The 14,912-nt window shown below is 60.3% G+C and overlaps 1 protein-coding gene across 5 annotated transcripts; it reads left to right on the top strand.

The window, feature by feature from the left end:
• Window positions 1–1,543: 1,543 nt before the first annotated feature.
• Window positions 1,544–12,509, top strand: NFE2L1 (nuclear factor, erythroid 2 like 1). Of its 5 annotated transcripts, XM_033078936.2 has the most exons (7): window positions 1,544–1,710; window positions 1,852–2,075; window positions 2,505–2,989; window positions 7,644–7,859; window positions 8,245–8,334; window positions 8,978–9,133; window positions 9,329–12,509. In XM_033078936.2, exons 3-7 carry the CDS (start codon window positions 2,507–2,509, stop codon window positions 10,661–10,663), a joined length of 2,280 nt encoding a protein of 759 aa, XP_032934827.1. In that variant the 5' UTR covers window positions 1,544–1,710; window positions 1,852–2,075; window positions 2,505–2,506; the 3' UTR covers window positions 10,664–12,509. The 5 variants fall into 5 exon arrangements, with proteins under 5 accessions (XP_032934827.1, XP_032934828.1, XP_032934825.1 ...); XM_033078937.2 differs by lacking the exon at window positions 7,644–7,859; XM_033078934.2 differs by lacking the exons at window positions 1,544–1,710; window positions 1,852–2,075; window positions 2,505–2,989 and adding an exon at window positions 5,636–5,803.
• The last annotated feature ends 2,403 nt before the right edge of the window (window positions 12,510–14,912 follow it).

The raw sequence follows: 14,912 nt of genomic DNA, 5'->3' as shown, positions 1-14,912 counted from the left end.
TTTAGAGCATGCGTGTTTTTTGGCTTGTGGTTTGAATTTTTTTAAAATTAGTTTTTAATTTGGGTGGTGGTCTCGGCCTTTTGTAGTTGGTGTCGATAATTGTTGTGTTAATTGTAGGGCCCTCATTACACGTTCTTGGGCTGTTATCTCAACTAGGCGGGTAGTTTTAGCATATTATTTTTTAAAAATTTATGTTTTTGTTATTAGAAGAACTTATATTTATACAGAAAATCAATTTTAATATTACACATATAGCATTTATTTCAATAGCTGTGAAAAGCCAGTAATATGTTATGTACTTGACAGGAATCCCACACAGATCCATGTGGGAAAGGGTGAACGACCTTTGCCGGCTCTGAACCCTGCTCCCTGGCTGTTTAATTAGGTTATGGGGTTTCAGGGTGGTTCAGGGGTTGATGACCCTGGAAGGGAACGGACAGGGCCTGGTGCCAGCAGCGCTTTTCCACCTCTTTCCTACAGATCCAGCACCCCCAAATCTCCAAGGAAACAAGGAAACAAGGAAACAAGGCTGAGGAGCCGGCTCGGAAGCGCCTCCCGGGCGCGGTGCGGCCTCCTCAGGCTCGGCGGCCCCGCCATGGCGGCCTCACCCCGCTGAGGGCCCGGGGCGCCCGTTGCCGCGGCAACGGCTGCAGAGCGAGGGGGCGGTGCCGCCGCCCTGCAGCGATTGGTGCGTGCGACTGCCACTCAAGCGCGCGAATTTTGTGCCTCATCTCATTGGTTAACGCTGCTGTCACTCAGTAAAGACTTTGAGCGCCATTGGGCGGACTTGCTGTCAATCAATCGCACAGCGGGGCGAGCCGCGATACCCCGCTTCTAATTTCCCATTGGCTCAGCCGCGCCGAGCGCGAGGGCCGCCCGCGCCTCCTCGCACGCCCATTTGTCAGTTCTCCTGCCAATCAAAGCGGCGACGGGGAGGCGGGAACAACTCTCCGCCGCTCTCTTCCCATTGGTCCGCGCCTCGCTCCCGCCTCCCCTCGGCGGGCGGTGATTGGCGGCGGCGCCGCGCGAGGCGGGCGGGGGGGGGGGGGCGGTTGGGCCGGGGCGGGGAGCGGGAGCGGCGGCGGCGGCGGCGGGGCCGGAGCGGCGGCGGAACCCGGCGGGTACCGGCGGGGGCGGATCCGTGGTGGAGAGTGCGGGGGTGGCGTGCGGAGGGCACGGGGGTGGCGGTGGCGGCGTGCGCGGGGCGGGGCGGGGCGGGCGGCGCTGAGCGGGGGACGGCGGGGCCCGCGGGAGCGCGCGCGCGGGTGGGGCGGGGTCACGTGGCGCCGCGCGCGCGCGCGCCGGTTGGGGGGGGTGGGGGGGTGTTGAGGTCACGTGGGGTCTTAAAGGGCCCCGCGAAAAGGGAGCGGGGAGCGCACGTGGGGGAACCCCCCGAAACCGGGGACACCCCAAAATCGGGGACACCCCAAAATCGGGGATCCCCCCCCCCTCCCCAAACCCCCTCGTGGAGCCGCACGGGGCTCGGGCGCTTCTCCCCGCTCGGCGGGAGCCGCCCCGGCGCGCTGCGGGCGGTGGGAGCGGGGCGGGCCCGGGAGCGCTCCCGGTGTTTTTATGGAAAAGCCCCGGCCCCGCTGGAAAGCCGGGCTGAGCAAAGCCAAGCGAGCCGGATTCCTTCAGCCAGCGGGAAGTTGACGCACCAGCCTAAGAATAGCGCGGGCAGGGGAAGCGTGGACAGTGTTGTCCCCAAAGGTAACTCGGCCGAGGCCGAGGAAAATCGGGAATCGCAGCGGAATTCCCTGGGATTTTGGGGTGGGAAGGCGCCGTGCGGGCAGGGCCGTGGGCTGGGTGGTGGCCCGGTGTTACCGTGTTTGTTCTCTGGTTACATTTCAGCTGCTGATGAAATCGCAGCCAGGAGCGTTGGAGTCTTTGGACCTTCCCATGCTCGGGACCTTTGACTCATAAAAGGCTCCTTCAAAAAGCGTCGGGAGCAGAAGAGGGAGAGGAGAGGAGCCGGAGAAGGGAAGGAGGAGCTGCTGGAAGGAGCAGAGCCCGTCCCGGAGCCTGGGGAGCCGCGGGGGGACAGAGGAAGTCGCTGCATGTGGAGTTTTCGGACAGTAAGTCACATGGAACGTGGAATTCCGCGTGATAAAAACAAAAGGGAAAGGCGAGGGTGGAGCTGCTGGGGAGAGTTCCCATGTTTGAACTTTGGTTTTCTCCGGTTTTCCACGCACTGATTTCCTGACTTCTCAGAGAAAAAACCAAACCCTGTTGAACTAAGAAACATTTGGAGCATTCTTTGAACTTTTTCTCCTGGATCTCTCCAGGTTTTGGGGGGCACAAACAGCCTGGGAAAACCTGCCCAACCTCAGGTTCTCCTGGTTTTTAGCAGGCAGGGAGTGTTTGAAAGTGGGGCAGAGCAAAGCCAAACCCACCCAACCTGTTGTGTGGAGGCTTCACCCTCCTCCTCCTCCTCCACCTTGTTGGAATTCCCAACTTCATTCCTTATTTTTCCTTTTGTTTTTTTTTTTTAATTCCTCCACCAGAAATGCTCTCTCTGAAGAAATACTTCACCGAGGGCCTGATCCAGTTCACCATCCTGCTGAGCCTCATCGGCGTGCGCGTGGACGTGGACACCTACCTGAATTCCCAGCTCCCTCCCCTGCGGGAGATCATCCTGGGCCAGAGCTCTGCCTACACCCAGACCCAGTTCCACAACCTGCGCAACACCTTGGACGGATATGGCATCCACCCAAAGAGCGTCGAGCTGGACTATTACTTCACTGCCCGCCGCCTGCTCAGCCAGGTGAGGGCTCTGGACAGGTTCCAGGTGCCCAGCACCGAGGTCAGTGCCTGGCTGGTGCACAGAGATCCCGAGGGAGCCGTGTCCGGAGGGCAGCCCGGGGCCGTGCAGGATGGAGGCGCTGGGGACGGCGGAGTGAGGGAGAGCGGAGCTGAGCAGGGCTTTGGGGAAGAGCTGGAGGATCTGGGAGCTGTGGCAGCGCCTGTCAATGGAGATCTCACCAAGGAGGTAGGAAAAAGGGGTTTGGGGTTTTTTTTTTTGGTTGGTTGAAGGGAGGGTTTTGGCTTCTCAACGAGCAGAACTTTGGATGTTGCTGCGTTTGGCACTCGGGAATGTCGCAATCCTGAATCACGGCTCGGTTTCAGCGCTCCGGGGGTAATTCCAGGGCGATTTTCCCTTTTTGTCTGCTCCCTTCTGGCTCCAGAGGAGCAGTGAAAGGAGGGGGAAGGAGCTGAGGGCCCCTCGTGACTCTGGGGATTGGGAAATTGGGAAAGCCATCAGTGCAGCTGGGAAATAAACAGCAGTGTTGGGAAAGAGCCCTGGCCCAGGTGTGGAGCAGGTGCCTGGGTTGCTGGGCTGGAGCCTGGCCAGGAGCCAGCTCCTCTCTCAGTTTTCCTCCCTAGGAGCCGGCTCCTCTCAGTTTTCCTTCCCAAGAGCTGGTTCCTCACTCACTATTCCTCCCCATGATCCAGTTCCTGCTCAGTTTTCCTCCCCAGGAGCTGGTTCCTTTCTGTTTTCCTCCCCAAATCCAGCTCCTCTCTCAGTTTTCCTCCCCACATCCAGTTCCTCTATGTTTTCCTCTCCATTTTCCAGTTCCTGCTCGATTTTCCTCCCCATGATGCAGTTCCTGCTCAGTTTTCCTCCCCAAATCCAGCTCCTCACTCAGTTTTCCTCCCCAGATCCAGTTCCTCTCTCTGTTTTCCTCCCCAGCCCGCCCAGCAGAGCTGCCCTGGGAGTGGGTTTGATTTTCCTGCTTTGGGAAGGTTTTCCAGGACCTTTGGGAAGGTTGGGATGCGATTCCAGGCCCTGGAAGCTCTGCTGTGGTTCTGCCTTGGGCACAGCACAGCCTGTGTGGGGCCTGGGGGCTGAGCCACGGCCTGGGGTCCTGGCAGGGTCAGGGAATGGGGGTGTCAGTGCTGAGCCATGGCCTGGGGTCCTGGCAGGGTCAGGGAATGGGGGTGTCAGTGCTGATCTGTGGCCTGGGGTCCTTGCAGGGGTGTCAGTGCTGATCCATGGCTTCAGGTCCTTCCAGTGTCAGGGAACGGGGATGTCAGTGGTGATTCGCATCCTCAGGTCCTTTCAGGGTTGTAAAGGGGGTGTCAGTGGTGATTCCCATCTTCAGGTCCTTTCAGGGTTGTAAAGGGGGTGTCAGTGGTGATTCCCATCTTCAGGTCCTTTCAGGGTCAAGGAGTGTGGGTGTCAGTGTTGGTTCCATGGCCTTGGGTCCTTTCAGGGCCATGGAGAGAGGGTGTCAGTGCTGATCCATGGCCTCAGGTCCTTGCAGGGCTGTGGAGAGAGGATGTCAGTGCTGATGCACATCTTCAGGTCCTTGCAGAACTATGGAATGGGGGTGTCAGTGCTGATCCACATCCTCAGGTCCTTGCAGGTCTGTGGAATGGGACTGGTCGTTGCTGATGCACATCCTCAGGTCCTTCCAGGGTCAAAGAATGGGGGTGTCACTGCTGATCCACATCCTCAGGTCCTTGCAGGGCCATGAAGAGAAGGTGTCAGTACTAATCACACCCTCAGGTCCTTGCAGGGTCAAGGAATGGGACTGGTCAGTGCTGATCCACATGCTCAGGTCCTTGCAGCACGGCTCTGCCCTGCCCAGCCCTGCCGTGTGGTGCAGCAGCAGCAGGAGCAGAGACTGGGATCGGGATTTGGGATTTGGGATTTGGGATCGGGGTGGGGATGGGTGTGGGCAGCACCGCAGTGACAGAGCCGGAGCCCTGCGAATGTCATCCCGCTTTTCCCTGCGGGTTTCCAGGGATTTCCAGGGGGAAAATCCCGCTCTGGGCTGGCAGCTGCGACCTTGGCGGTGCCGGAGGGGCACGGGAACGTCCCCACCTTGTGCTGATCCCGGGGGATTCCCGGGAATGGCGAGGGATCGGCCGGATCCTCGCCTTGGGCAAGGTCACTCCGGGAAGGCTCCGCCGCCCTTCCTGAATTTGGGATTCCTGGCTCTGAGGAGCTTCCGGCAGTCGGGGACTGGAAATCAGGGATCAGATTTTGGGGGAATTCAGGAGGAGAGAGCCGGGAGCTGCCGCTTTCAGAGACATCCATGGGGAGAAAAACCGGGATCAGATTTTGGGGAATTCAGGAGGAGAGGAACTGGGAGCTGCCGTTTCCAGAGGCATCCATGGGGAGAAAACCCAGGATCAGATTTGGGGGAATTCAAGAGGAGAGGAACTGGGAGCTGCCGTTTTCAGAGGGATCCATGGGCAGGAAAACCGGGATCAGATTTGGGGGAATTCAGGAGGAGAGAGCTGGGAGCTGCCGTTTTTCCAGAGGCCTCCCGGGGCCTGGATGTGCAGGGAGTGGGAGCCGGGCTGGGAATCAGGGAGGGGTGGGTGCGGGAGATCTGCGGCCGCACCTTCCTCTAATCCCGGTTCTTCCCCATCCCCGCTCCCTCTCAGGGCTGTTTTCCATAATTTCCCCCCAAATCCCGGCTCTCCCCCATCCCCGCTCCCCTCCCGGCTCCGTTTCCCAGGATTTCTCCCCAAAGCGGTGCCGGACAGAGCAGAGCCCGCTGTCGCTCCAGGAAATCCCGTCTGGCTCCCACGTCACTCCCTCACCCCATCCCAGCGCCCTCCCTCCCCCCAACTCCCACATTTTCATTTTGGGGATTTTTTTTTTTTATTTTTTAATTTTTTTTTTGTCACCCTGACTCTTTGGAAAACGCGGAGCAAGGCGCAAATCTTGGCACCGGGAATATCCCGGCAGCTCCGCAGGGCTCTCCCCTCCCGGGATGGAGCTGCAGATGGCTCCAGGGGCCGGGCTGGAAATTTTTCCATGACTTTTTCTGGCACATTGCGACTCCCGGTGGGTTGTGCGCGGCCCAGGCGCGACCTTGCCGGGGGAATACGGGCGATATAAATAATTTTGGGAAGCTGGAACTCGCTCCGGGAATGCTGTGCGGGGATTTTTTTTATTTATTTTTTTTTTCTTTCTTTGGGCGTTGCAGCACCCGGAGAGCGGGGCGGGGCGGGTGGGGGGGATCGGGGGAATTATGAAATCCACTTGATTTTTATCCCACGGATAAAAAAATGCCCATTTTGAGCCGGGGTTAAAGACAAAGCTGGGATTAAATCCCAGCGCTTCCCTCTGCAGCATTGGGGGTGGGGAGGGCGGCGGAGGCTCCGTGCCCGGGGCCGTTTCCACAACACGAGGATAAAAATACGTGGGGCATGTGATGAGCTGCGGGGGCTCAGCGCCGTCACCCCCCCCCCCCCCCGGCGGGGGGATCTCCTTACACTTGGCCGCGGTTACCGGGCCCGGGGCGTGCCCGGGGCGAGGAGCACCGGGGTGTGGGGAAGAGAGGAGGGGGCTCCCCGGGGGTCGCGCACTCTGGGCCGGGGTGTCCCGGGGGACGTGGCCAAGGTGACCCCGGGCTGTGTCGGAGCCCGGGCCGGGGGTCCCGGTGTTCCCCGCCCCCCCCGTTCCCCATTCCCGGTGCGGTGCGGGCGGGGCCGGGGGGGGGGGTGGGGGGGGGCGGCCCCGCTGCGCCAGGGCGGGGGCGCGGCCCGGTGGGCGCCGGGCGGGCGCTGATTGGCTGAGCGGGCAGCCCCCGCCGGCGCTGATTGGTCAGGGCGGCGGCCCCCGTTAGCGCTGATTGGTCGCGACCACCGCCCGGGGCGGGGCGGGGCCATCGGCGGAGGGGGCGTGGCCCGGGCGCGCCGCATCCCGGCAGGGAGGGGGCGTGGTCTGGCGGAGGGGGCGGGGCTTGGCGGCCGCCGCAGCCGGGAACGGCGGGGGGAGGGTTGGGGGGGGGGGGCGGCCCCGCCGAGCCCCTCCCGGTCCCTCCCGAGCCCCTCCCGGTCCCTCCCGAGCCCCTCCCGGCCCCGCCGAGCCCCTCCCGGCCCCGGGGGCCGCCGCCGCAGCCACAGCAGCATCCGCCGCACCGGGGGCGGGGGCGGCTGCTGCCGCCGCAGCGGGGCCGCGCGGGCACCTGTGGCCGGTGGGGCGGAGCGGAGCGCGGCTCCCCCCGCCGCTGCCGCCGCCGCCGCCGCCCCGGCCGGCGATGCGTGCGCGGCGCCGCGCCCCGGCCAGCCCGCCCCGCCGCCTCCTCCTCCTCCTCCTCTTCCTCCCCCGGGGACCATGATCGGCGTGCGCCGCGGCCCGGGCGGCAGCTGGGGACATGAGAAAGGTACCGGGGCCGCCCCGAGCAGCGGGGGACTGCGGGAGGGTGCCCGGGGGGCTGCGGGCAGCCCGGTGCCGGCGGGGAGCGGGCAGGGGCCCGGCGGAGCAGCAGCGGCGGCGGCTCAAGTTGCATCAGGTGGGTGGGAATGCGGGGATTTTCCTGCCACCCCACCCCTTATGCAAATGGCCGGGATGGCACCACGGGCTGATGCAAGGCGGGCACGGCGCAGCCACCGCCGCGACGCGGGCCCGGGCGGCCCCCGCCGCCTCCCCCGGCGGCGGGCGGGCGGCCATGGGCGGCGGGCAGGGCAGCACCGGCCATGCGGAGCCCGCAGAGCCGCTCCCGGCCGGCCCGCGGGGCTCCGGAGCCCCGGCGGCGGAGGAGGAGGAGGGGGGCCCGGCGGGTGGGCTGCGGGCCGGGCGGGGGGTCCCTGGGGAGGGGCCGCTGGGTGGGGATCCCCCCCCCCCCTCCTCCCGCTCCTCCTAGGCCAGGGGGCTGAAGGAAATGTGGTCTGTCTTGCAGGACATCGATTTGATTGACATCCTGTGGAGACAGGATATTGATCTCGGCGCTGGGCGAGAGATTTTTGACTACAGCCACCGTCAGAAAGAGAGCGAAGTGGACAAAGAGCTGAGCGATGGGAGGGAGCGCGGGGACAGCTGGAGGAGTGCAGGGAATGAGGTCTTGGATAGAATCCCGCTAGTTGATGGAGAGACCGGGGAGAGTTTCCCTGCGCAGGTAACAGCCCTGGGCCGGGCTGGGGGCTGCGCTCCCGGGGCCCTCCGGTGTGCCGGTGCCTGTGCGGGGGCTGTTCCAGCAGCAGCGGCAGCAGCAGGGTTTGCCCAGGTGGGCAGCAGGATTTGGGCAGGGCCGGCCGTGTCCCTGTGGGCAGCTGCAGAGTCCCCCTGGCCTGCGTGGCCGGAGGGGACAGGAGCGGGAGCGGCAGCGGTGGCGCTTTCCCGTAGCCTGGAGCGGGAGGATGGAGCCAGCGAAGGAGCACTGGGTGGGGCTCTGGCTCTTTTTTGGATGTGCTGTGATGGAGCCCTGCTGGAAGGGAGCTGATTCCTCAGCAGCACCTCCCCGAGCCCGCGGCTCCCACGCCGTGTGTCTCCTCTCCCCGCAGGTGCCCGGTGCGGAGGATCAGACAGCCCTGTCCCTGGAGGAGTGCCTTAGGCTGCTGGAGGCCACCTTCCCTTTCGGGGACAATTCCGAGGTGAGCCCGCAGGGTCCATCCCGAGGCTCTCCCTGCCTCCCTCGCTGGGATTTCGGTGCCTCCTGCACTTCTCCCGCAGCGGCAGATTGGGTTTGGCTGCTCCAGGAGGCTCCAGGCATCCTGCGAAACCGCCCGGGGAGGGGGGGCTGTGATTAATTAAAGCCTCCTGGTTTTGCTCCTCGTTAGTTCGTGGCAAAGCGGGCGGGAAGGGCGCTGGGCTGGGGGGTGGCTGCATCCCTGAGCATCCTTGAGAATCCCTGAACATCCCTGAACGTCCATCCCTGAGTATCCCTGTGCAGTCCCGAGCATCCCTGAGAGCCCATCCCTGTGCAACCCTGAGTGTCCATCCCTGAGCCTCCCTGAGAATCTCCAAATATCCCTGAGCATCCCTGAATGTCCCTGTGCATCCCTGAATGTCCCTGTGCATCCCCAAGTGTCCCTGAGCATCCCTGAGTTTCCATCCCTGAGCGTCCGTGTGCATCCCAAGTGTCCCTGAACATCCGTGAGCATTCCCAGATATCCCTGAGCATCCCTAAACATCCCCGAGTTTCCATCCCTGAATGTCCCTCAGTGTCCCTGAGCGTCCCCAAGCCTCCCTGATCATCCCCACACTCCAGCCCTGATGTTTCCCTGGCGTGCTCAGTTCCCAGCTGCGGATGTCTCCGCCCTGAGCGAAGCCGTGCCCGGGCAGAGCCGGGCCCCGGGCCCCAGCCCGCTGTCCCCTCTCCTGGCCGAGACCGAGTCTCCCTTCGACCTGGAGCAGCAGTGGCAGGACCTGATGTCCATCATGGAGATGCAGGTGAGCTCGGGGAGGGGCAGGAAGGGCTTTGTCCCTCCAGGTGTGGCCGCGATTTCGGGTGCTGGCCGGCGCGGTGACGCTGCGGTGGTGACGCTGCGGTGACACCTCGCTGTCCCCACGGCGTCTGCGAGCTCCTTGTTGGGATCTGGAAGCGTCCTTGGCTCCTCCACCGAGCTGTGCCCGCGTCTCTTGCAGGCCATGGAGGTGAACAGCACGAGCGCCGAGAGCCTCTACGGCGGCACCGGTGGTGACCTCCTGGCGTCCAACTACAGCCTGGCCGCCGGCACGCCCATCAACCAGAACGTCAGCCTGCATCAGGCCTCGCTGGGCAGCTGCTCCCAGGACTTCTCCCTCTTCAGCTCGGACATGGAGAGCCCCTCCTCCATGGCGGGCGGCTCGGCCCTGCTGCAGCTGGCGCCCGACAACTCCACCGGCCTCAACAGCACCTTCGGCTCCACCAACCTGAGCGGGATCTTCTTCCCGCCCCAGATGAACAGCACGGGCAACGAGACGGCCGGGCCCGAGCTGCCCGACCCCCTGGGAGGGCTCCTGGACGAGGCCATGCTGGATGAGATCAGCCTGATGGACTTGGCCATCGAGGAGGGCTTCAACCCCGTGCAGGCCTCGCAGCTGGAGGAGGAGTTCGATTCCGACTCAGGTCTTTCCCTGGATTCCGGCCACAGCCCTGCGTCCCTGAGCAGCTCCGAAGCCTCGTCCTCGTCGTCCTCTTCCTCTTCATCCTCTTCCTCCTCCTCGTTTTCCGAGGAAGGCGCCGTGGGCTACAGCTCGGACTCGGAGAACGTGGACTTTGAGGAAGCGGAAGGGGCGGTTGGCTACCAGCCAGAGTACAGCAAGTTCTGCCGCATGAGCTACCAGGACCCGGCTCAGCTCCATTACCTGCCTTACCTGGAGCACGTTGGCCACAACCACACCTACAACATGGCCCCGGGCGCCCTGGACCCCGAGGAGCCCAAAGCGCCCGGCGCCGGCAAGAAGAGCGGCAAGGAAAAACCGTCGGAGCTGCTGGACAAGCAGCTGAGCCGCGACGAGCACCGCGCCAGGGCCATGAAGATCCCCTTCACCAACGACAAAATCATCAACCTGCCCGTGGAGGAGTTCAACGAGCTGCTGTCCAAGTACCAGCTGAGCGAGGCCCAGCTCAGCCTCATCCGCGACATCCGCCGGCGCGGCAAGAACAAGATGGCGGCGCAGAACTGCCGCAAGAGAAAACTGGACACCATCCTCAACCTGGAGCGCGACGTGGAGGAGCTGCAGCGCGACAAATCCAAACTGCTCAGGGAGAAGGTGGAATTCCTCAAATCCATCCGGCAGATGAAGCAGAAAGTGCAGAGCTTGTACCAGGAGGTGTTCGGGCGGCTGCGGGACGAGCAGGGCCGGCCCTACTCGCCCAGCCGGTACGCGCTGCAGTACGGCAGCGACGGCAGCGTGCTGCTCATCCCCCGCGCGCCCGCGCCCGCCGAGCCGCAGCCGCGGCGCCAGGAGCGCAAGCAGAAGGACAGGAGGAAGTGAAGGCGGCGGCGGAAGGGAGAGCTGGGATGAGGGCCGAGCCTGGAAGTTGCTTGCGGAGGGGAACTTTGATGCCTTCTTATCCGATTCTGTCTTCTGGAACCGCACGCGGCGCGCACCGGGGACTCTGCTGCTGCTGCTGCTGCTGCGGGAGCGGCCGTCCCGGAGAGCGGGGGGACGGAGCTCACCCCACACACACACACCGAGCCCGGCTGCCACCGCCCAGCCCCCCGGGAGCGGCCGGGGGAGAGCAGGGACGAGCTGGCGTCGCTGCTGGGGAGGTTTGGCACGAGGTGGATAAAACAAAAAAAAAAAAAAAAAAAAGAAAAAAAAAAACAAACTACTGTTAGGAACTGGCTTTAAGTAAGAGAAAAAACCCACAAAAAACAAGAAAAAAAAAGGAGATTTAAGAGAATGGACTTCAAACCAAGTTATAGGAGAGACGTTTTTCTGAACTTCCAAAGTTCTGTGATTTCAGGTAGTTGGTTGTTTTTATTTTTATTTTTGGCCCCCTTTTTTTTTTGGTTCTTTTTTGCTTTTTTTTCCCGTTTTTTTCCTTTTATCCCAGCCCCGTTTTTGCCATCGGTGTGTGTGAGATATTCCAGATTTCTCCTTCCTCGATGATCAGAGATCAGACCAGGGCACACGTGCAGAGACACAAAAGTGGCGTGACTTCCATTAACCCTTCCCTGCCCGAGGAGGCTCAGAGCCAGGGGGTGACTTCCATTAACCCTTCCCTGCCCGAGGAGGCTCAGAGCCAGGGGAAAGGGCAGCAAAACCATCCCAGGGGGATTGGGAAGGGAGGGAGGAGCAGCAGGATCCATTCCTGAGCGCTCAGCCCCCGCCTGCTTCTCCTGGGGAGGAATTTTTGGGTCAGGAACAGCACAAGGGGAGCGCTGGGACCCCGATCCCAACCCTGGGGTGGCACCTGGAGCCTTCGACACCTGCAGGTCCCCGTCCCGTCACCGCGCTTGGGGTTTGTGGGGGTTCCAGCCTTGAGTTTTTTTTTTCCCCTCCCCCTTTTAGGGTCTAGAAGTGCTTGTGTTGAGTAAAAAAAAAAACCAACAAAAAAAAATCTTAAAAAAAAAAACTTAAAAAAAAAAAAAAACTAAACAAAAAAAAGGGAGAAGCCCAAACGTTCAAAGCTGCTCAATGTTCTCTTTGCCATAAAGATTCCGTGTAACCGTGTGATCACATTATAGGATTCTCTTCTGTCCCTAGAGGTGTTGGTCTGACTTCCTTTGTTTTTCAGGAGGGGGGTGGGGGTAGTGCCTTGATCACTGTCAGGTCTCCACACCTCGGAGACCATCCTAGAGCTGTATTTCCATATAGCACAGCTGGGAGTGTTCTGACTTTACCAGCAACCAGAGAAAAAAAAATAGAAACAAACAAAAAAAAATAGAAATTAAAAAAAAAAAAGCAAAAAAAAAAAAGCTTAAAAAATAAATAAAATAAAATAAAATAACGGCTTTTCCGAGCCAGTCCTGTGCACGGGATCCGAGGAGGATTCCAGGGTGGTTGTTCCACCTGGGAAAGCAGCAGGGAAGGCCCGCTGGCAAGATGTGTGTGGGTTTGTGGGAATGTTTTTCCAGGTTTTTTTGGGAATGTTTGGAGCTGGGATTGGCTGGATGGGAGCCCCGAGCCCCTTCCAGCTTCCCGGGAATGAAGCACAAGTTGGGATGTGGGGAGGTTGGAATGGAGAGAGAGCCCTGTGCGTGTGGTTTAAATTATTATTTTTTTTTTTCCTCTTAGAAACTTTTTTTGATTTGAATGATCTGTGACCTGTCAGGGAGAGAAGAGAGATTGTTGTGAGCACAGGACAAAAAATAAAAATGGCTTATTCACTGTACCAGCCTCGGCTCCAGGGGGTTTTATTTGGGATTTGAGGGGGTTTGGGGGATGAAATTACAGAATTCGGGGATTTTCTGCCATCACAGCAGTGAAAGACCCAGACTGGATGGGAGGGAATTGTTCCCACCCTGCAGGGGATGGAAATGGAGAAGGAAAAGGAAGTGGAGAAGGAAATGGAGAAGAAGGAAAAGGAGAAAGAAGAGGAAATGGAGAAGGAAAAGGAGAAGGAAATTGAAGAGAATGGAGAAGGAAATGGAGAAGGAGATGGAAAAGCAAAAACTCCTCCATGGGAACAATCAGCTCTGGCTTTTCTCCTTTATTCCTTCTCAGATCCAAGGAAAAGCGAGTTCCTGGGGGAATTCCCAGCGTTTCCAGCGCCTCCATCCTGCCTGGATTTCCCCTGAGCCCCTCCTGGGGGGCTGGGGTGGAATTTTGTGGATCCAGTCCCGTTATTTCTGTGATTTTTGTCCTTTCAGAGCCTCTCCAAGGATTTCATCGCCGCTTCCCTCGGCCAAACCCAACGGGAAAATCCAAAATGTCCTCCCAGCCCCATCCAGATCCGAGCTCAGCCCAGGGGATGTGGGGCTGAATCCACACTGGATCCAAAATAAATCCACACGGGATCCACTCCAGATCCACACTGGATCCAAAATAAATCCACACTGGATCCACTTCAGATCCACACGGGATCAAAAATAAATCCACACTGGATCCATTTCAGACCCGCACTGGATCCATCACAAATCTACATTTGATCCACATTGGATCCCCACTGGATCCCCAGCAGATCCCAGGTGTTTCCCACTCTCTTCCTGGGTGATTATTGCAGATGTTCCTTAGGGCTGGGTTAGGGTGGGATCCCAGCTGGCAGAAAATCCCACAGGGATTCCTTGGGATGGTGCAGGGAGCTCACAGGGAAGGGATCCACTGATCTTCCTGGGATCTCTGCTCTCAGGGAAGGGATCCACCACTCCTCCTGGGATTGGATCCGTTGCTCTTTCCAGGATCTAATCTCACAGGGAAGGGATCTCCTGCTCTTCTTGGGATCCCCTGCTCCTCCCAGGATCCACTGCTCCTCCCGTTCTCTCACAGCTTCTCCCCAGTGCCCAAATCCATTGGGAAGCTCCAGGTGAGCCCGGAAGGAAGCTCCGGCTTCCATCATCTTCCTCCTGGAGCCACCGTTTCCTCCTGGGGTCACCATCGTCCTCCAAGAACTCTCCTCCTTCCCAGGATCCATCATCTTCCTCCAGGAACATCATCTTCCTCCAGGAACATCATCTTCCTCCAGGAGCCATCATCTTCCTCCAGGAAACATCTTCCTCCTTCCTCCAAGAATCACCATCCTCCTCTTCCTCCTCCAGAAACTCTCCTCTTCCTCCAGGAAGCCTCCTCTTCCTCCTCCTCCAGAAACCACCATCCTCTTCCTCCTCCTCCATGAATCCTCCTCTTCCTCTTCCGCCTCCATGAACCCTCCTCTTCCTCCTCCATGAATCCTCCTCTTCCTCTTCCTCCTCCATGAACCCTCCTCTTCCTCTTCCTCCTCCATGAATCCTCCTCTTCCTCTTCCTCCTCCTCCTCCATGAACCCTCCTCTTCCTCTTCTTCCTCCATGAATCCTCCTCTTCCTCTTCCGCCTCCATGAACCCTCCTCTTCCTCTTCCGCCTCCATGAACCCTCCTCTTCCTCCTCCATGAACCCTCCTCTTCCTCTTCTTCCTCCATTAACCCTCCTTTTCCTCTTCTTCCTCCATGAACCCTCCTCTTCCTTTTCTTCCTCCATGAACCCTCCGCCTCCTCTTCCTCCTCCATGAACCCTCCTCTTCCTCTTCCATAAATCCTCTTCCTCTTCCCCCTCCATGAACCCTCCTTTTCCTCTTCCGCCTCCATGAACCCTCCTCTTCCTCTTCCACCTCCATGAACCCTCCTCTTCCATGAACCCTCCTCTTCCTCTTCCGCCTCCATGAACCCGCCTCTTCCTCTTCCTCCTCCATGAACCCTCCTCTTCCTCCATGAACCCTCCTCTTCCTCTTCTTCCTCCTCCTCCATGAACCCTCCTCTTCCTCCTCCTCCCCCAGCCCCGAGGTGACCCCGCTCTCCCTGCCCAGGCCCCCTCTCCCCTCTGGGCTCCCAGGAGCCTCCTCCACCCGTCCCCCCCAGCCCCAGGGCTCTGCCAAACCCCTCGAGGCCCCCCCAAACCAGGCCCAGAAGGGAACCAAAGGTCACTTACCCACCTGAGGCGCTGGGAAGCTCCCAGGCCAGGCCTCAGGGCTCTGGCTGAGCCTCTCTTCTGCAGCTGGAGGCCAAAATAAACCCAGAACCTGCTCCAGAACCTGCTGCTGCCTCCTTCTCCAAAGCTCTAACCTGGCTCAGGGCTCACCTTCCCTCCGTGTCCTGCTCTACCTG

The sequence above is a fragment of the Catharus ustulatus genome, chromosome 23 (genome assembly GCF_009819885.2).
Source record: "Catharus ustulatus isolate bCatUst1 chromosome 23, bCatUst1.pri.v2, whole genome shotgun sequence".
Classification (NCBI taxonomy): domain Eukaryota; kingdom Metazoa; phylum Chordata; class Aves; order Passeriformes; family Turdidae; genus Catharus; species Catharus ustulatus.
Note: the sequence above shows the minus strand (reverse complement) of the source record. Positions and strands in the feature narration are given on the sequence as shown.

Bases quoted from the DNA above. Each gene is read 5' to 3' on its own strand.
- NFE2L1 (XM_033078936.2), top strand. From the start codon at position 2,507: ATGCTCTCTCTGAAGAAATACTTCACCGAGGGCCTGATCCAGTTCACC. The intron at 2,990-7,643 runs GTAGGAAAAAGG...TCTGTCTTGCAG, and splicing joins ATGGAGATCTCACCAAGGAG to GACATCGATTTGATTGACAT. The intron at 8,335-8,977 runs GTGAGCCCGCAG...TGGCGTGCTCAG, and splicing joins CTTTCGGGGACAATTCCGAG to TTCCCAGCTGCGGATGTCTC.